This window comes from Anarrhichthys ocellatus, unplaced genomic scaffold, assembly GCF_004355925.1.
Source record: "Anarrhichthys ocellatus isolate YVR2014 unplaced genomic scaffold, GSC_Weel_1.0 scaffold12, whole genome shotgun sequence".
NCBI lineage: Eukaryota > Metazoa > Chordata > Actinopteri > Perciformes > Anarhichadidae > Anarrhichthys > Anarrhichthys ocellatus.
Window position 1 is genome coordinate 3,702,171 of NW_022280042.1, and position 21,754 is coordinate 3,723,924.

The window sequence follows — 21,754 nt, forward strand, 5'->3', positions numbered from 1 at the left end:
CCCCTCTCTAATATTTTTGGAAACACAATTAAAAATGATCAGGTTCCCGTGGCAACCCTGGTCAAGAACTCATTTAGGGAAAAGTCGAGCTGTGTCAGACCTTCATCCAAGGTCCCTGTCAGGTCAGGTGGACCGTTATGCGTCAGCAGACATGCACTAACCCATTCAGATAGACCACAATGTGGGCTTGACTCACGGCACCATGTTTCTGTGACTCATTTCTCATTTGCATCTAAAAAAGGTCTGCAAACCTTTTTAATAATCATCCCTCCCTTTCTTTCTGTTCATCAAAGAGTTATTTGTCTTCTTTCATAACGAGTTGGACGTTAATAGCTTCTGGTATTTACGCCAACAACATCGGTAGGCGAGACTGATCTGATAAGTGACTCTCTTTCTTTTTTTTTTTTGTTGCACTCCATTATGCTCCAGCTGTGCTAGCTGATGTTTTAGGAAGCAGGTTAATTCGTTACCTGCTTCAATAGTTCTGTCCCTCAAGGTATGGCACCTCTCTGTTTCTATTTCTTATTCCTCGAACATCACATTCTCAAAGACTTTGACCAGAGAATGTCCCTCAGTGGCTTTACCTCCGAATAGGGAAATACCCTCCGTAGTGGAGAGGGAATAACTGAATCTGCTTGACTGAGTGGGAAACTCAAATCTGTTTCCAATATATAAATATGGAATGGCAACATTAGAAGTAAACCTTCTGTTATTAATCTCTTTCAATGTAATTAATACCTAAAGAACAACTCCTGAAAATGTAGATGTTTCAGTTCGCCAGAGAAAAGGTGAAGTAAATACACAGTTGTGTTTTTGATCTACTGGAATCCAGTTATTCACGTCTTCTACACTCACAGCATGCAGAGGCAAACGTCGGTTGTGAAATCAACACAAAAAAAGACTTGTCACAGCGGGAGACTTCCTCCCTGCAACTGCTGCTTGTTCGAATCCAGTAGGAAACCTCTTTCAGTGTGATTCAACAGTCATTTTTTCTGTCGCACGGTTGCACCCGACAGCACCCTACAGAGTGTCAGAAAGACCCAGACATTGGCAAGATGCATGTAAATGTGGAGGCAGCCCCACAAACACACGCCATCCGAGACGTTGGTGAGGGTCCTTAAGAAGTCAGTCCAGAGCGGCTGGACCAAGGCCTGAACACTGTGGCTGCTGGGCCGATGCTGGGGGCCAGTTCTGCTCTTGGCACGCCAGTTTGACTCTATGTAGCCACACACACTCACACACTGTTGCCTCTATGTATTCAAAAATAGCTAGTCTTTTGGGCAGGCCCTAGAGCATCCACCACCACCATTGTCAGAGCTGCATTATGTCAAGATTCATGCAGTAACACTTGTTGACACTTGTTGATCCCTCAAAGTTTTTTTGTTAGGGTTAGGAGTTCCATATGAAGTTATTGAATGTCTGTGAATAGAGAATACATGATCCACCTGAAACTGTCTTCTATACTCTTTACTGTTCACCATCTTTCCATCTGCACTTACTCATACTGACTCCACAGGATCGGAACCCAAAGCCGATGTTGATTGAAACTCAGCGATGCTATAAGCTGCAAAATAAGACGCTGCACATGTACTCTGTCTTTGCATGCAGCTAATGATTCACTGCACTCAGTGTTTGATTTGCTTTGCTTTGAATGAAACAAATTTCATTTCAAGGGCTCAGCAAGATACAATACTTAGTAATTAAGCTCCAGCGTGCGTCTCCATCCGAAACTATTGACTTTCCTGCAAAGGGATGTTTAAGCAAATCAGCAGGTCCTGAATATGATTTCAGAAACATTCCCACCTGGTTGCCCTGCTGCCAATCAGCAGCTTTTTTGAACCTCCATTTTTTTTGACCATGATGCTTTACAATTAGCAGTGAGAATTATGCTGTCAGCACTCGTCTCTTCATATTCAGCGTCGGCCACCTCTTAGTCCTTTCCATACTAAACAGCAGACAGCCTGTGGGCCTGGACAGAGACTGTGAGTGTGAGAGGGAGATAGAGAACATGCGCTTAGGTGCATATATAGCATGTTGCCGGGGGGATGCTTTGATGTGTCTATGCATCCCATGGGGTGCTATGGGTTGGTTCAGATACCGTTCCTCTCCACACATACACACAAAGAGATGGTGCTGTGTGGCCTAGAAACAAAGCAGGGAGACTACATAATGACACCGTGTCCTAAGATTGAGAATTCAAACCGCCAAAGTGCCTTTTAGCAAAAAGCGAATCCTTGTATCTGACCTTTGAACTCCTTCAAAAGGGGACAAGCGAATGATGGACTGTACAGGGAAAGTACAGTATCATAATGTCTTACATAACAACAGTGACGTCTTTTCTCCCCGTGTATCTCTACAGTTGAATCACCAACGAGCTTATGTGTAAAAAACACAAGCGAGACGTAGCCTCGTCATATTAAGGCAGCCGGCAGCAAAGTGAACATCCAAGCTCATAAAAACGACAGGGAAACTGCTGCCAGCAGATTTTCTCCAAATCTCCCCAATAATTCCCCATGAGCTCTGTCATTACTGCCTCACTACCCAGCCTCACATTAACCCCCACCCCCGGCCGCACGGCAATGCGGCTCAGGCCTTCACCCTGCTAGTTTAGCCTCTTGATTCCAATGCTTGTTCATTGTCCTTTTGATGTCTTCAAAGGTACCTCTTCTTTTTAAATGCAGCGCATAAATGCTCATAGCATTGTATGGTCAAAGTCCATGCCAGCATTGTAACATATTGGGTGTTGGCGGGCTTTTTTCTAAACATCTTCTACACTCACAGCATGTAACCCCAAAGCTTACATTTTAAGCTTTGGGGTGTTTCTAGAAGTTTTAAATTTATAATACTTTGCTTTACTTTGCTAATATAAGCAAGACAAATGCACCCTTCACGCTGCAATTAGTGCTGAAACAATTTGTGTATTACTCAGTTAGTCAAAATTACTCTGCAACTATTTTGATAATTTATTGTTTAAATTCAATTTTAAATCAAAAATGCCGAACATTTGCTGGTTGCATACAGCTTCACAGTTTGATTCTTTATGTTCAATAGCATATTAAGCTGGATATCATTGATTAGGCAACACAAGAAACATCACTTTGTGATGGGCATTTCTCATAATTTTGACAATTTACAAACTAAACAATTTCACAAAAATCTAATCTCCTGATTAAATAATGCTGAAATTAAGCCCTGACTGCAATCAGCCCCTGAAGCGGTGAGTCATGCAAGGGGTGACTCATGTTCTCTATGCATCCCGCTCCATTTCCAAAAATTACCACAGAAGAGCCACTAGAGCAGCTGTACCCACTTGCTTTCCTCCTGTGCTCTGACTCCACCTCATCTCGGTCTCCACTCCCACAATCTCCGGGTCAATCGGCCCCGCCACGCTTCACCTCTGAAAGCGCTTGACCTAGACCTGGTGTCCTGCCCCACTCCGAGCCGATCGGCATTCAGAACAGCATCTTGCCTGTCGGTGCCCAGCACCGATTCCAAATAGGCTCTCGGTATCCCACGTTGCAGTGCGAGAAGAAACTCAGCAGGGCTCTGCACGTCAGTCCTTCTTTCACTCATAGAGCAAAGTCTTTTTGTATCATCCACACCAGCTCGAGTGATGGCAAACCGGTCGGTTGGTAAACCCCTTTGTTTCAATCTAAACTGTCCCAAAAACGAATGAATCTGTTGCCAAAAAATGTTGTACGACATTCATGGTGTCCAAGGGATTACTTCTACTGACTATCGGTCCCCTGACCTTTTATTTAGTGCCAACAGCAGGTCAAAGCTTTTGTTTTTAGTCTTCCCGTGAAATGATGATTGACAATAACATCTTTGGGACCCTTTCTCACTTGAAAACCTAAAAAGCCAACATTTGTCTTTTGTCTTTAGTAGGAAAGATTACAATTGGCATTCATTCCCAGGACAAATGACTCTGCAGTAGTCTCAGGTATTTATTGGCTCCACCTCCAATTAGCAGTGTTGGAAACATGACATCCTCATTTTTGACCCTCATCCAGTCCGCTGCTATGTGACGCGCGTTTAAGTAAATAGCTTGCATGATAAGTAGATTCAGGGATTGGGAAAACCATTGTAATTTATAAAACACACAATACACAACATTGAATGTTTGGCAGAAAACTCTGGTTTGGGAGGTTGAACGAGAGACTGAATAAGTAACAGATCTAAAGGTACATGACTATTCTGCAGCATTCTTATTCTTCAGCACTGCAAAATGATACAGTATTTTATTAAAAAAAGACTAAAAAAAACATGAGGAAAAAGCACTTTTTGAAATCATACTAGAATTCAATTTTAAAAAAGCAACATAATATAACATTAATATAACTTTTTTGAATAAGTAGCTGAGTTCTAAATGTATCTCGAATGTATGGTCATATTAAATAGCGTATGTATTTATTCATATGGCAATTTATTTCATCATGTTTTAATTATTTCATATTTAAAGTTTCCAGCACAGAGATGAACAAAATGAAAATAAATGCCAGAGTGGTGCCCAGAAATGGTATGATGAACAAATAACAGGAGCATGTACTGCCAGTCTTTCATCCTGTCAGAATTGGCAGTTACTGTACTGTACTCCATTGACTGCTGGATATAATATTATTTAGATGAATATAGTTCTCATTTAGAATTATTGGCCACGAAACGGGGCAAGACACCATAAAGCATATACTGTATTGAATAGGGTGAGGAACACACATGATAGAGCATCTGATTCAGGCTCTTAGGTCATCAGGAATTCAAATGCTGTGGCAGCAGCCAGTCAGAAGCATCACTCTGCAGAGGAGCTGAGTTGTTTACCTGCAGAGAGACAATCAAGCTCTAGGAGGAGCAACAGGCAAGATTGACTGAAAGACAAGCCAAGGGAAAGAAAGAGAATAGGGAGTGTAATTTAATCCGGGGCATGCTGGGAACTCATCGGTATGCTGCTTGTGAATGTCGCCGCCCCCCTGTGCTACACACAAGTTGCACAAGGATGCAAGTCAAGATTGACAAATAACAGACCAATGAAATGCTTGGCTGGATTACTAGGTTCGTTTACTTCTGGATATCAGGAAACTTTAACTCAGTATTTCATTTTGGCAACGTCCTTTATTTAAAGGAGCTCTATACAGAATTCAGAATAAATCTAGGATTGAGGCATTGTCTCCAAATGGCTCTCAACATTGCGATAGCTGAGCCGGTGACTAGCAGCAAACAGTGCAAACAACGGCTACAGTACTGAGGCTGAAGCCACGGCATACAGCCCTAGAACTGGCTTATATTGATGAGTTTCATATTCTGGTTACTGATTAGGAGGGCACTCCTTTTATCTGTCAATGACAGGGGGTGCGGAAAACCTTCAAAACTTCCGTAGCCCCAGGGTGTGTAAAGGTGTAGTCCTTACTCCTTTAGTCACACATACAAAACTTGCAGACAGAGATTTTCACTCTTTTCATTTTGTCCTCAAAGCTTCATGTGAACTGGTTATATGGGTTTCAACAGAGCGTCTGATTTTGTTGTATTAGTTCAGATTTGATTAGAAATCCTGCTGATACAGTATTCGTGGTATTCTGTGGATTATCACTGAGCACCGATCACATGGTGGATTTGGGAGCGCCGCCTAAGTCTCTACAGTAGAGAAGCTACTAGTCTAACAGTGGATGAAGCAAATAAGCCCAAAAGCTCCCAATGTGCCTGCTGGTTTACAGATTATAACAGATGTTTGTCAGTCTGTTTCAGTGTTGAAATGTGGTAGCTGCAAACGGGGATAAAGGGTTTTTGGTGATGATTGTGGATCACGTTGTTGTGTTGTTGGTTAAAAATTTGCATTTTTGTGGTATTTACTGCATGAAACATCCCCCCCCACTGTTGCATTCAAGGAACGGTGCAAGATTGACACATCAGCATTTGCACTCTTAAATGTATGCACACACGATGATATCCACCTCTTTAAAATGTTTTCCAGCCTAAGGTCATAATTTACCTTGCCTCCAGTTACCTCCTATTCTCCCTCCCTCCCACCTCTTGATAGAATTGCTTATAATTTATTGTATTGTTTTTAATTAAATGGATGGCAAGGGAGTTTAAGTGGCCGGCAGTTCCAAGACGTGCCATTTCTTATGTGAATTCTAAATTCAGCGCACACCTACTGTAAAGCGGAACTATAAAGCTAAATAGGTCCCAAACTGCTGCGCTGTGGGTAAGAGGGATTGAACACTTAGAAAAATGTCACCTTTAGAAGAAAAGAGCGGGGATAATAAAGCGACAGCTGGGTAGTGGTGAACTCACAGACATCGGGACACCACAGGTTCTTGTGTCTTGTGTGTACTCAGTTTGCCATGGAGGATCAGAGAGGAAGCAGCCTTGGATTACCAAGATGCTTGCCCTGATAAAGAACTTTAAATTAGATGGAGTCACGTCGGGCTCAGTGCAGCACTACTTCCTTCAGTGACAATCAAACCATTTCTGCACATATTGTCTGATGAAACAAGAATGCAAGAAATTAGGGTCATTTCTGAAATTGGTCAAATGCTTTATTTCACTATCTGTGTGTAGTTCACATCCTGTCTCTGACATCTACATCCACTCCTTGCTGCACAAACCTTGCAGGAGTATGGTCAGACCACCGGAGTGCTCAGTAAGGAAAATATACTGCAGCAAGGAGTCGTGGGTGGGAACGAGCAAATCAATTTGATTATCCACAGTGCATGCTGAGAAGTATGTCTGAATATAATCAGAGAGTGAGCTAGGGACTCCGAGGGTTTATTCTGTATGACTGGCGTTAAATGTGATTTATCTATATATCAGGTCATTGGAGAGAATGCCCCAAAGGTTATTTGCTCTAGTTTGCCGTTCACAAGATGACGAACTATTCAGTGACAGCGGCCTGATGACCTTCCTAACCTTACAACACTGAAAACTTTTATTTTGCAAATGCACCATTCCACCAGTCATGTCGGCGCCCCCGAGGGGAATTCTCCTCGCCTTTTTCATCGCAGATATTTCCTATCGTGGTGACATTTTGTCGTCCCCAGATGATTGCTGTGTCAATCCTGTGCTAATTTATCCAGATGGGTACATGGAGGGTTTGAGCGTGACAGTTGTACCCAAACGACCCCCAATGCCCTCTTGGAACATATGAACATGAATTTATTTACCTCCATATGTTCATGCAAATTGGACGGACAGAAGCATAGGTAATACAAATCACACCAATTATCATGCCTATGCACCAGAACGCTCGTACACACACACACACACACACACACACACACACACAAAGGCCGAGATCTCAGTGTTTCTCTGTGAACATGACAGAGAGGGAGAAAGCAGCAGGACGCTGTGTAGATGATGGCTGCTCTAACCTTTCCCTCAGCGTTCTTCCTGCAGAGTCTCTCTTATTCCTCCCGGCCCCCTCTGTCACACAGTCCTATTGTTTGTCCCTGTCCGGATTTGGCACTCGTTATAGATACCTGTTTATGCACAAAGCACTCCCAAGCTGCAAGGCATGAGAGAGTAGGAAGGCGTGAGGCAGAAGACAAAGGAGAGGGGAGGGGAGGGATGGGATGTGTGGAGATGGAAAACGAAGAAGAATGAACAATGAAAAGAGAAACAGATAAATGGAGTAGTACCATGTGACAGCTGATTATACTGTTATTGGTGTTTGACAATTTTGTCTGCCAACTATCATTAGCAGCTGTACCTGTAAATGACACTTTACAGTTCAAATAGTATTAAGTCCAGAAGTGATTAGCCAGTCGACAGAACAGTAATCAACACATCTCATAGATTATTTGTCGTTTCTAAAGCAAACATGCCAAAAATAGCCTGCCGGACATCAAACTTGTGGTTGGTATTTTCACTGTTTTATAGAATAAACAATGAATCAATTATATAAAATATCGTTAGTTAGTTCATAAACTTGCCACGATGAACATAGTTTATTTACACATCCAGCACACATGGAGAAACATTAGCATGCACACATCATGTGCCACCTGAAAAATGTACGTATATCCAATAATAGTTTTTGCATTTTTTTTGGTCTCTGCCAACTCCGAAGAAAAAGATTTTGGTCTTTTTCTTCCTATGTCTGACTTCACCAGCTGTTCACCAGCTGGTTGCTTATGTTGTCTGTCCACTGCACATTTCACATTGCACATCTTATTCTCCCAAATCATGAAAGTTATTAGTGCAGCTTCAATCAATATTTTCAATAATCATTTGCAGCTCTATACCTTAACTTGGCTTGAAGGTAAACAAGACTCTTTCCCACCTGTCTGGAACAGACAACATGATTTCAAGACAAATGTGGTAATCATCTACGTCTCAGATCGGCATGTGTTTTTGAGAGAACATCTCGGTACATGGAGTGCCTCAGTCACACCATGTAAACCTGGTTCTTTACTTTTCCCACCATCCCTCTGGAGAAATGTGATGCAATAATTTCCCAACCCACTAACACCTCCTCCCTCCCTCCCCTCGTTCTACAGCTAGATTTAAGGTGATAAGTTACAACAGCTTTTCCTCCTGCTCTTCCTCTTCCACTCATTCCCTTCACGTCGCCGCCTCAGTTAAGTTGCCCCCCGGACTTCCCTTTTCATTCGTCTCACGTGCGCTGCAGATATCAAACACCGTGCCTCCTGAAACGCTGGGAAAAGCACCTACGGTCCCAACCACTCTGCTGTGTCCTGTTTTCATTACATGGACTCCCCAGGAGAGGGTATGGATACAGCAGTGCTCCCTTGCTCGCCACTCTTTCTCTGACTCTCTCTCTCTCTCTCCGTCTCGTTCTCTCTCTCGCTCACTGAGCACAGTGAGCTGTCTTGATCTTGGCTGGTGAGTTTGCTCCACTGGACCATTTATGAACTAGATTCTTTTCACTGATGGCTTAGGAGACAAGGGCCACTCTGCTGCAATAAGGTGCCTCCAATCAATGCTTTGGAGAACCCTGAACATGTGAACATACAGCCAAGGGACAATGGACAGACTGATATATGGTATGGATGAATAATCCGGCTCACATACTTATGTGTACATTTGGTCTGGTGAAGTGTTGAGTCTTGTGCCACTCAACAATAATATATCAGACAATAGTGTTCTTAACAGTTTGGGGAAGGCCCTTTCCTGCTCAAAGCCATGTTTTCCAATGTGTATTGCTGGGAATCGTTTCGGGATGCTGACTATGAGCCATTGTGCCCGACCTCACTAAAGCTTTTTACGGTTGAATTGGAGCAAATCCCAGCCGCCAGATTGCAAACTCTTGCGGAAAGCCTTACCATAGTAGTGGAGACACAGAGACTTCATGTTGAAACCCTGACCAATAATAGGCCGATGGTTTGCGGTCTATATGACCTGCATGACATGCAAAGATGATTGAGCAGACACTGACCATGAACCACAGCATCTTTTTGTCCACATCTCGGGATCTTTGTTCCATCTCTTTCCCTCTCATCTTTCCGCTGCGGACTTACTAATAAAGGCACAACCCCAGAAATAGCATTCCGTATATTCTGCAACTTCTATGAATCATTACATTTTGGTATTAACATTATAGTGAACATGGCCAAAGCTGGACAGAGATTTAAACGTAAAACTTTAAAGATTTAGTTTGCAGTCATGTACATGAAGTACATTAAGGCTTGTGCCATGTGGAGGAAGAGAATACTTCAGAACCCCTGGACAAGAGTTAAGAAAAGACTTCATTGAAAGTCTTGCTGTAGTGGCCCCATGCGGAGCATCTAACCACAGGGAGCTTCAGCTAAGAAATGGGACTGTTGGGGGTGTGGGCATGCTTCAAAGGTCATCCAGCATGGTCTCAAGGGACCTGCTATTTAGTGCCATCAATCTCTTTCTATCTCTCATTATGTGTCAATCTAGTTTCTCTCCCTACCGCATTTCCCATTTCTCCCACCTCTCTGGCTTCCATTGGTAGCTAAACTACATTTTGCATTTATAGATTCTCTATACGACTTTGTCGTTCGGTGCGAACCCCACCAGGAGTCCCTCCTCTTCCTGCACTACAGCCCAGTTGGCGTTCAGATTATGTTGGTATCAGGGAAAAAGCCAGCATCAGCACTTCAGAATACTGGTATTTCAACAAAGATTCCACTGTACTTAACTCTGCCTGCTGTAAGTGGCAGGCCCAATTTTATGTGTATTTGGATCAATAAGATGGACGACCCAACTGACAAATGGTTCTGTTTAGGAAATAGTAGAAATAACTGATGCAGAGCAGCAGCAACAAGCAATAAAGCCACAATAGGCAGAGCATATAAAGATTTCAAAATGCCTCACAAAACCATTAGCAAAACTAGCATCTGCTTCAAAGTTGACTTGGCAATTGCCATCATCATCTGATGACTTTTCTAATTGTGGTATAAAGTTGTTTCCTCTATTCAACGTGGCATTTGTCTTATGTCATGTGAAGTACTCTTTAAGTGTTTCATTAATGTCTAATGAGCTTTTCATTAGGAGAATTCAACTGACTTTTCCATGCAAGATTATAAGCAACACACGGTTTTACATTGGTAATGATTGGTAAGAACTCTGGATTGGGCGGCAATATTAGGCCCTGCTTTTGTGCTAAAGAGCATTGTTGTTATGAGAACATCAATGCAAAGAGCGGTTGTTGATCTTTGCAAATGTCATGCTCTGTTCGACAAGGCTCAAAGTGGACTTGTTATTCACCCAACCCCCAGCCTGTTTGTTCCCCACCGCCCTGTAATATTCAACAATACCACCTTATTTAATTTCTAGACCCGGCTTGTCCTCGGCAAAAATAACAAGGAGTAGAGAACATTTTAATTTCACAACACATCATTGAGCATTTACTATTATGATTGCCACATGTTTACATGCCTATAAAATTCAGGAAACCGTTTTGCACATCGTATTGTGTCTCTTGATATCTGCTTTACCTGCAATAATTAAGGGGAACAGCGGCAGCAGTATGCCTACTTAGCGGTAATGAGGTGCAATGCCAAGTATGAATAACAAGGGATTGACCATACGCAAGCTAAATTAATATTGAACACAGCAAAGTCGATGGCTGACTTAAAATCCGTGACTGTAGAGGTTCGGTCTGTGATAAACAAAACAAAGTGAATGCTGAATAGAGAGACAATTAAATCTGGCAATGCCGATGCGAGTGTGTACCCAGCCACCGCAATTACAGGGCTCCATCACTTGTGTTACCCCTCACTGCCTGGATGTTGTGCAGGGGCAGAAGATACAGCTAATAATCACTGTCAGTCAGAGATTGTAAAAATGGTTTCAGGAATCGCGTCACGCTGCCCAAATGCCCCCCGAAGAATCTGGGAAATCCCCTTTCACCATCGACAATCATATTATCCCCTGATTTAATTCCTGGGCTTCTTCTCAGTCCAGATCAGTTGCTCGCTGTCCTGCTGATCACAAGCTACAGGGCAAACTTCAAGTCCTTTTATGTAGAGCCCAGATTGTTGCATTAAAGGAAGGACTAATTAGAGAGTAGAGTGAATATCATTTTGGCTGGTTGAAGGGAGAAAAGAGGAGTTTTCCACCAATGCCAGAAGTCACAGAAATGACATTCTGACATTTTGTGAAGAGGTTTCGGCTGTGCTTTAAAAGCACATGCTGTTTATCTTGTCCAAAGCAAAAGGGCGAAGGCCTTTTTGGATTGAATTAAAAAAAAAATACCATTTTACCTTTTAAAAACTCAGTAGTAGAGGACAGATGGTGACAAATTAAATGAAAACCCCAAATAGAGTGCCTTAGTAAGTTGTTGAGGCCTCCAGCAGAGCATCACTTGGTTTAGATTCCCCACGTATCTGACATTCTAGTGGAGGGAAGAGCATCGTTCTTCCAAAAGAAGAATGATGCTCTTCCCTCATTTGTTTTTTTGATGGTGATGATGGTGGAGAGCTCGTCTCTCCAAAGTCTTCTATTGTTGTACAGTTGGGTTGAGCTCTAGTGACTGTGAAGGCCTTAGCATACTCATCCATTTTATGAGATTGAAAGGTCCACAACAGCCACTAAATGGTTATTGTGGTGAGATTATTTGTGTCAACCACAATAATTAACTTTAAGATTTGCATGTCTTTGTTTTACATCTTCCAGTTAGCCATGGGCTCCATTTATATTAATATGGTGTAAATGTTGCAGAGAGAACTCAAGCTCGCTTGCAGAACACCGGTAATTGGGAAAGTCTGCTGTTCTTGTGCATTATGTCTTTAAATTGCCAGCTCGTAGACTGCCTCCCATCTCACCAAAAACACTCAACAGGAAGCTATTTGTGTCCCCATTGCTGTTGAGATTGCAAATGCCCTTTACAAAAACAAACACCTCCGAAAAAGCTTGGTCTCTTCCCTCTCTGAAGTCTTATTCTTGCTAGCTACAGGGCTTAATTTATTCAAGGTTGTTAAACGCAAAAAGGAAAAAAGGAATAGGCTTCCCTACTCAAGAGCTGGTGTGTTTTATCTGAATGGGAAATGCTGGTAGATTAACTCGACATGGTTGGTGCACACTCTGCATGTGGATGTACTGATCTGAAATCTGTGTCATCTGTGTTGGAAGTCTTTCAATGCTCCACAAAGAATGATCTGCTCCCCCATGTGTGTGATTCCTCTGTCTCACTCACATCCACACTGACACACATGCACATATGCCTCCTTTCTCTCATGGCATGCATGTGACACGTATAGACGTGTCACATGTATGGCATACACACAGATGGAGAAATGCACACCATGCCGACTCTCTCTCTTCCCCGCTGTGTCTCTTACCCGATCTTTCCGCTCCTCTGTGGCGTTTCATGGTTTCATTGCATCCAGCCTGTCTGCTTAGCCACGGGAATCTTTGCTGACGTCTCTGTCCTGCAGCCACAGCGACTGAGAGAGATGCTCCAGAGGCGAAGGGAGATAAGAAAGAGGAGACAATCGCATTAAGACTCACTTTACCCCCCTGACCAAGACCAGAGGTTGGGATTTTGAATGCTAGAAGCTGTGCACTCAAATCCCTGCACGGCTGTTGGTGCTTTTCCCAAACTGAGCGCACAACCTCTTCCCATGCAGCCTTGGCTGCTCACAGTAAAGCCGGCACAAATGAACATGCCGTCGTTAAGGGAGCAACATGCAGCCATATGCATGAAGAGGCCCTTGGAATAAGTCTTGGAGAATGACGCCGTTGCTGTTGTCAGCACAGCAGCAGAGCTGTCAATGCTACAACACAACATGCTGTTCGGATCCATGGGTGAAGCCTCTTGACATCAAAGGTGGCACACAAAAGGATCCGTGTTTCCTTTTACCGTTGCCTACACCTGTCAAAATGGTGTGTTTTGTTTTTTTGTTGTTGTTGCTTCATGTGCTCCTCCTGCACACCGACCCTCCTGCTTTGTAGCACCACAGAGACCCCTTGTGGAAGTGCGAAGTATAGCAGTGTGTGTGTGTGTGTGTGTGTGTGTGTGTGTGTGTGTGTGTGTGTGTGTGTGTGTGTGTGTGTGGTCCAGGACAGATCCCAGCATCCCGAAAAACACATTCACTCTGTCTCTCTTTCTCTCACACACACACGCTCACACACTCTAGTCCTTGATTCTCGGCTGTGGACAATATTTTTGTTGAGCCGTGAGACAAAATGCAAAGCCGTCCTCGAACTCGGGGCCTTTTTTTGATTCTCCAAACCAGCTTTTCCCTGTTAAAGCTTTAGCTATCATCTGAGCACGCTATATGACACTAGAGGGCCAAATTAAAGCAGGCCTTGGTAAAATAAAATCCCCATTATCTTTGAACTAGCAAGTACCCAATTATACGCCACAGTTATCTCCCATCTCACAGACTTCTGAGTCCTCGCCACAGGGCCAATGAGCAAGGAGTGCTAATGAAGAGATGCTGAATCACCTTTTTGCCTTCCTGGACGCAGGACTGCTGGAGCCCCCCCCATGATCATCGGCGGCTTTTTTTATGGATCAGAGTCATTCCCGGGCTTTGATGATGTGGCTCTTTTTCTCAACCGCCCCCCAGTGAGCCTGTCACAGGCCACACACTCATGGATGTGCCGTCGGCTGCAGCATGTGTGTGATAAGTGTAAAAGAAGAATGAGAGGTCTCTAATCCAAGGCAGAGAGAGAAAACGGGTTTAAAAGGTTTTTTTTAATCTGTCTCCAGTCAGACAGGATGTGTGTTCAAAATGAGCCGAGCAGAGAGAAGAACTCCTGCCGATGTGAAGGCAGGGGGTTTGTCTGTTGATATGTGTTTTCTCTGCACTTTCTTACCTCTCTGTTCTCATGGTCTTCATCATCCCAGGAAGCCTATCTGTACATCACACTGCCTGCTAGTACAGAAAAATGACCCCAAATGTCTTCATAGCTGACTTCTCTCTTTCTCTTCCATTTTTCAGTGCTCTTCCAGCCTTGTATTTTCTAAACTGCCTAAACACAATTACTACCACACAAATGCATTTCAAATGCTCCCAATAATCAACATTTTAGGATATTTGAGCTGTGCTTTTCAATGCTTAAACACAAAGTATATGGAAGTATTTCGGGGTGACAGAGATTTCATTTCAACTGCACTAATCAATAAGTTAGCATGGTCCAAATGAGGAATGTGAAAGGGTTTCGCTTGCAGGGAGGAACCAGTCCCTGTACGTTTCAGAGTCTTTTAGCTCGTTGTTGTGGTTTTACGGCCTTCACCTTTAAGTCTCACCACACTTTTATTTACTTTTCAGACATCTTTTACGGACGACAGTTTGTCTTCTGTCTCTCACTCTTACTTTATCTACTTTATCTACTTGGTATCTAAAAGGATCAAGTAGGTTCTTTTCATACTTCCAGTACATTTTACTGATAATACTTTCATACTTTTACTAACTTGTTGTGGGCTATTGGTACTTTACTTGCACTTTGTCGCAGCTCTTTAACAGTAATTGAAACAAATGGAACTGCTATTATTAAATCGGTGTGCAATCAGGCTATTCCACTGCAGCACTGCTGGCCTCTGCTTGTAATGCATAAACACTCTTTAGTTTCTCATCACATTCACACTGAAAAATTGTGTAATAAAGCCAATAATGTGTCGATTAAACTCCTGCCTCTGTGTAAAAAAAGGGAGAAATCAGTACAAGTTTTACATACAGAAGGCTATATGAATCCATTAATAGTGCAAATCATGGTCCTTAAAAGCTGCGCCATACTTTTGTGTTTAAAAGTACTTCCTGCAAACTACAATGATTGAAATTTAAATAGAAGGGGACTGCTGAAGAGTATAAGAGCTTTTATGGAGGTACAGCAGAGCTGTGAAGTTTTGTGGAAAAGGGTTCCAGAGAGTGTTTTAAAGTTTAAGAGGCCGTCTGGGAATTTAAAATGGGTCTGGGATGGTTTAAGATGGCACCTCCGAAGAGAGAGAGACGGTTTAGGAATTGATGGACTCGAGAACGCTGTTGTGGAGTTTTTGAAAGCTAAAAACTGGAGTCTGGAAAGAGAATGGGTTTCATAACAGGAAGCACATGCAGGTTTAGGTGTTCGGGGCTGATGCTCATTGATGCAGAGTCGAGCATTACCAGTTTTTTCCTGAGACTTCACTTGAACTGACGCTGGGAAATCTGTATCGCAATGTAGGCATCTTATGCTGCAGCTGTGTGTCGCCCTTTCTACCACCTTTTGGGGGTAATAAAGAATGGTTTTAATGTTGGTAGTCATCCGGTAGCTGGAGCTGATGTTTAATCATTTTAATAGAAAACGCATGATGGCTGCATCTGTTTTGGTGCACCGTCCGTTACTGTTTTATGGTTTTCCCTGCTGCTATTTTATGTTGCTGATCGCATTTGAAAGGAAGTTGCAGCACTTCGTATGAACATGCTCTGCATATTACCTGTTGTGAGAAAGATGCATCTTAGTCTCAGTGTATCTTACACATGCATTGTGGGAAAATAGTTTAAAATATGCGATGAAAACTTTTTAACAGTTCATATTTTATAATAAGTCTGGCTCTTGATTAAATAGTGCTGTGGCAACTTTTTGATGCCCTAACAATGTTATTCATACACTCAGACATGCAGGTTCATGGAGGCGTCAGCTCACATCCCGTCTCTTGTCTCCAACAGGAAGTCCTCTCAACCTGACGTGCAGAGCGTTCTTTGGATACAGCGGAGACGTCAGTCCACTTATCTACTGGATGAAGGGGGAGAAGTTCATCGAGGATCTGGACGAGGAGCGGGTTCAGGAGAGTGACATCAAGTAAGACATTCAACACCAGACCTGATTATGAGTGCAAATCCTTATTGTTAATGGCAATTAGGATGTGAGACACAAAGCTATGGTTCACTCAGTATCTCAATTTGGTGGAATGAACAAAAAAGATGGACACAAAAATATGAGAAATTCTCTTAGTTAATTATTTCCACTGAACGAGCATATTTTCTATCCCTGTTAATATTACAGCAGAGGTCGAGCAACATATCAGAAATTCATGAGGTACATTTAATCTCATCAAAAGCAGCAAGGGACCCACGAGCTGAACTAGTAAACACCTATTCAAACCCAGTTACCACAGCTGTGGGACCACACATCAACACACGGAACAATAAAAGGAACTTTTCACCACCAAGCTATCGTTGAAATTCTATTCATGAATGCTTAACGGGCTGTTCAATAATGCGGATAGCTATGCATTCTTTATCATGCACAGTATACAGTATATGCACAGCTCAGGTATCAGTGATCAGCGATAACTTAGCACTGAAATATACGTGGAGGCATTAAGAGCGGAGCAGCACAGCAGATGGAAACTCCAATTAAATGTCTGTATTGGCCTCCTGTTCCATTCGGGTGACCTCCATCTTTTGGCTCGCACTCATGTCTGGAAACGGAGGTCTGTTTAATCCAATGTCAGGTAAAAACCTGGCGGCCAGGCACACATACTGCCTGAGGATGGTTGAGCATCCAACATGCCCTCTAATTGACTGTTATTTTTTCTTAAGAGGAGCGCTCCTTGCTTTAGGGTATGATGTGCAGTACAGTAATGTTAGAGCCCTTTTCTGATTCAGATGGAAACTATTGTTTAATTTCCAAAATTGAAAGACGCTTTAGTCTGACAACATAGCCACCCACAATGGGTCAAATTCAAACAACAGAACAAAAACAACAACATGAATACTGCCAAATGAATGGAGCCCGTCTGGACGTAGAGATAGCTCCTTGTCAGCCATCCTATCCTTGATGTTAAACTCTAATTTGTCCCAATGGTTTTGCTGACCTGCACAGTCTGGAAAAATGCCAAAAGAATGCCTTCTTTTCCTGCACATTGAAAAGATGCAAAAGCAACAGAATAAGTATATTCTGCAGAAGCTTTTTACCGGAAAATAATATATTCGGAAGCAGCCCCTTTGTCACCAACATTTTGATTCCTAACTGTAGTTTAATAACATATTTTTTCCTCAGTGTTTCGGATTGCAATCATATATATTTTGTAGTTTGATCATTTTATGCTGTTACATGTAACTAGTTAGCACTGCATATAGCTTTATGTCAGGAAACAATACTGGGATTTTTCATTTGTGGTTGAAACAGCAGTGCGCGGCAACAAGACTCACTATTACTGACAATGCAGCATTTGGCCAAATGACATGTTGATGTTTTCTGATAGTGGCGAAGCTTTTGCTAAGGCTCACACTACATTCAGGTCTTACAGGAAGATTTTGAGCTGGTCTTCAGGCAGTAGATTAGAGAGCTCATCTTCAGATAGCCCCTCCTTCAAGGAAATGAGCAATCCTCATCATCAATACAGGACTCCTCAGTCTGCTAATACACATGTGTGAGACGATGTCAGGAAAAGATGACAACAAATATTTGTTATCCTTTATATTTCACTTCGTAAACACTGACAGGATGAATATTGTCAGATGAATGGAGAGCACAGCCGAGAGACTTATAGTGACTCAAGATACAGAATACAGAATACTGTATCTTGACAGACAACCAGGTGGGAAAGGCGTTGCATCCAAATTAAAATAAAGTAACTAAATGTATTTGTGCAGCGGCGTGGCCACCGTCTCCCAGATGTTGTTGCAAAAATGTAAGCAGCAGATAATCGGTGGAATTCTGTGTGTTTTGCACCGCTGTCGTCACCAGGGCTTTCAGAAAATACTGTGAAATTGAATAATAAGGAAACAAAATCATAAGAAACTGTTCTCTGTTACAGTACACCATACGACTACCATACTCTCTTTTTATCCTCACGTGTGTCTTCAGCCTGTAGCTTAGGTTAGCCATCTTTTGATATACAGTAGTTAGTTCATTTTTTATGTTCTAAAGAAAGATTCTGCCCTTATCTTACACATTGCACCTTTAAGGAATAATTAATTCCCTGTTAAGCTAATTATTTGTTCAGATAGACATTTTTGCTGGTCTGTCTGTACTGAAATACGCACATTCACACACCCTTTCATGTCCTGCCCCACTGTACTCCTTTGACAGACCCGACGTATGACTAGCAAACCCCTGTTGTCGACAAATGAAAAGGTTAACTGTAAGCAGCATGACAAGGCTGGGAGGAGAGTTAGTGGCCCAGTCAGTGACCTAGCATTTGGAGATGTCTCTATTAGCCTTCTAGCATATTCCATCCAGCTCTCAGCATCGCTCTCTGTTGTGAAGGACACCAGGCCAATTAGAGCCTACAATACTTAGGGGGGGTGGGGGTTGTGGGGGCGGCATTGGGTAGGTGGTACAATAAAGATAAAGAAGTGCGTCATATGCTGTTAGAAACCCTGCTTTCAAATGAGGTAACAAGCCAAGAGATGGAAACTGTGACCCTGAGCTGCTTTGAAAGAGTGTGTGTGTGTGTGTGTGTGTGTGTGTGTGTGTGTGTGTGTGCGTGTGCGGGGGCAGAAGTGTGCACACAGTGGGCGCCCACGGTGCGTGCACATTCAAGTTGTTCAAGTGCCTATTTTTGTTGTGTGCCACCGCGTGATACCGTCTCCCTGTGTGTTTTTATTTATTTAATTTTTTTGTTCCCATTTTGAATGTGCACCACTTCAAACCCGCCCCCTGACATCATTCTGTGAGCTTTCGGCTTTGAAATGGAAATTAATCACAAAGGAGTATTCCCCGAAGGGCTGCCTGTAATACATGAAATGGAACTTTTGGCACAATGTTTCACCGCTGAGATTCCGGGTTGATATAAAATTTTGTGGCTGCAGAACAAGACTCTGTGGGTCTCAGAGGTGAAGTCACAGCGTGGAATACAGAGACAGCTGCTGCAGTTTAAAACCAGAAGACGTTTCAATCCCCGGTGCATGGGCATGCGGCACCCTTTTGAGCAGCAGTTTAAGTGTAAAATGTAACTCTTAATTAATGCTCAGACAGATATAGAGATATCTTCATGGAAAATCAGAGTACATACAGAGTCCTGCAATGCTTCCACTGCCTATTAGCCCTGCACACCTACTACTATCATTTTACAGTCTGATGTTTACTGTGCAGAAAATCAAAGTTGGCCGGACAAAACTGGAACACTTGTCCAACTCAATAATGCAACAGCGTGGCACAAGCTTGCTAACTCCAAGCTGATGCCTATTGGGCAATCTGTCACTGTATACAATGTTACGTTTCAAGCCTCTTTACAGGAGCATCTGTTGTGATCTAATTCATATCTACCTTTGGGGTGTAGTCAGGGGAGGTGCAGACAGCGGGATGGTAACAGCCAGTGAGGCGTTTAGAAATAAAGCAAAGCATGACAACATGGCGCAGTTCAAAAGTTCAGGTGTCACATTGAGGCTGCTCGGAGAGCTTGTTCTCTATAAAATAGAGAGGATGATAGGATGCTGCTGTAGCACGTTCAAAGAAGAATAGTATATTTGAAATGCATGTTTTTAGGTGAACCCCTGGTCTGGCTTTCTAGTGCATTTTCATCTCCATCCAGCTCCACAGCACCAGTTTACCGCTTTCATCGTCTCCTATACACACCTGCTTCCACACTCTTTCTTCAGCTTCCTCTCACACACACACAAATCCTCACTTGTACACTCGAAACTTTCCCTAACAGGTACAATGGAGTCTTTTTGTAAACAAATATAGATTTGTATTTTTTTCCTTTGCCAACACCCACAGTGTTTTAGCCCAGTCTCTGTTGAGTCACACATGGGTGCCACCTCTTTAAAAAGCCATCAGCATGGATCTATATCCCAACCTTGTGGATTCCCGTGTCTCTGCTTGACTGGCCGCACAATGGAGAAGGATGAGTGTTTGACAAGCTTGCAGGATTTAAGAGAAAAGGCTGGATTGATTTCCCTCTCAAATACATACTCACACGAGCCGTAACACTGGTAGTAACGTCCGTGCTTTCCTGCAGAAGCTAAAGAAGTGCTACTTCATAATTAGTTCTTATGAAGCAGCTAGTCCATGTAGCTACAACATAATTACCTCTAATGGTTCGTGATCGTAAATGGTCAATAAAAGAAATTTCATTGCGAGTGTGATATTTCTATCTATGTGGGATACAAAATATTAGCAGCGCTTTGTAAAGCTAATGTGAGCTATTGTCATGGCAGCAGTGTTTGTATTGTAGTTTGTCTCTAGCTCCCCCGCACTTCACAATCTGCTTTGTTTAGTCCTTTCATTGATCAGCAAGAATTACACCGTTTTTCATATTCAGATGCCCCACGGCAGACGACTTTTCACACTATTAGCCCCATGCATCATTTAACAGAGCTTTGGAATAGCTGCAATTGTTGTAACCTTAAAAAGACTGCTCATATATCATTCCTACTTTTGCACAGCAACTCAGCAGGAGAGATTCAGCTGTTTACCATCATTGTGTTCCTGTTGTTCTGGTCTTTGGTCATTCAGGTAACTCACCATACATGGCAGGTAGGCTTTCATAGAAAGGAGTTTCGTGGAAAAGTGCTTAGTTTGTGTAAAAAAAAAAGTGTGAAAGGGAGATCTTTACATCTTGAGGTGCCATCTCCTCCTGATGCCTTGTTAGCATTGTCAGCGTTTTTCTTTGAATCCAGTTAGCTGCCCCCTGATGCAGTCATCCTGCTTATTTAAATCAAGGCAGACACTGAAAATAAAGAGGACGCTGCTAAAAATCCATCGTTTTACCCTGCTAAGTGTCCAGTGAAGAAAAACAGGCATCTCAGTGTCAGTGGCATTCCAGTCACTGCAGTCACTGTGATCGTATAGTCGAGGCTTGCAGTCTTTTGCATGTGTTGTTGTTGTAGAAGTGTACAGATTGCTGGAAAATGGCTGAATTCTACGCAACAAAAACATCAAAAGGGCTTTTTTATTTTTTCTTCTCACTAACCCTCTTGGCAAAATGTTTTGTGATAGGTCGGCGCTGTAGTGCATCGTGACAGTCACACTATTGTCCCCGTAGCAACATGTCACAACCAGTAGACATCAGGAGCCTCAGTGAGTATTTTTCATGGGGGAAATCTGTCATAACTCATGTGATTCTAGCTTCTTGTCACCTCCTACCGTCTGTTTTATTGATGAACTGAAAAGTAAATGCTGTGTGGAATGTCAGCAGATTATAGAGCTTGGTATTAAACTACGGTTCTGTCTGATGTAGTTATCTGCATATTTATGGGTACGATGAGTGTGCAGGTATAGAGTGCACGGTAGTTTTACTCCGAAAATGTCAGCTCTGTGACAGTGTCTCAAAATTCCACACAGATGGAAGCTTATAATTCCAAGGTCATGATTTATGGATTTTAGGATACATACTGGAGACACAACTCAAATTTCTTAGGGCAAACTTTTTTTTTTGTCTGAAAAATCCATA

At 42.6% G+C, this 21,754-nt stretch overlaps 1 protein-coding gene across 2 annotated transcripts in view; it reads left to right on the forward strand.

The window, feature by feature from the left end:
- Positions 1 to 21,754, forward strand: part of LOC116385934 (interleukin-1 receptor accessory protein-like 1) — a 199,005-nt gene that overhangs the window by 157,512 nt on the left and 19,739 nt on the right. For both annotated transcript variants that reach the window (XM_031851711.1, XM_031851712.1), the window contains exon 7: positions 16,077 to 16,209. In XM_031851711.1, coding sequence (XP_031707571.1) covers positions 16,077 to 16,209 — 133 coding nt within the window. The remainder of the gene's footprint in view (positions 1 to 16,076; positions 16,210 to 21,754) is intronic.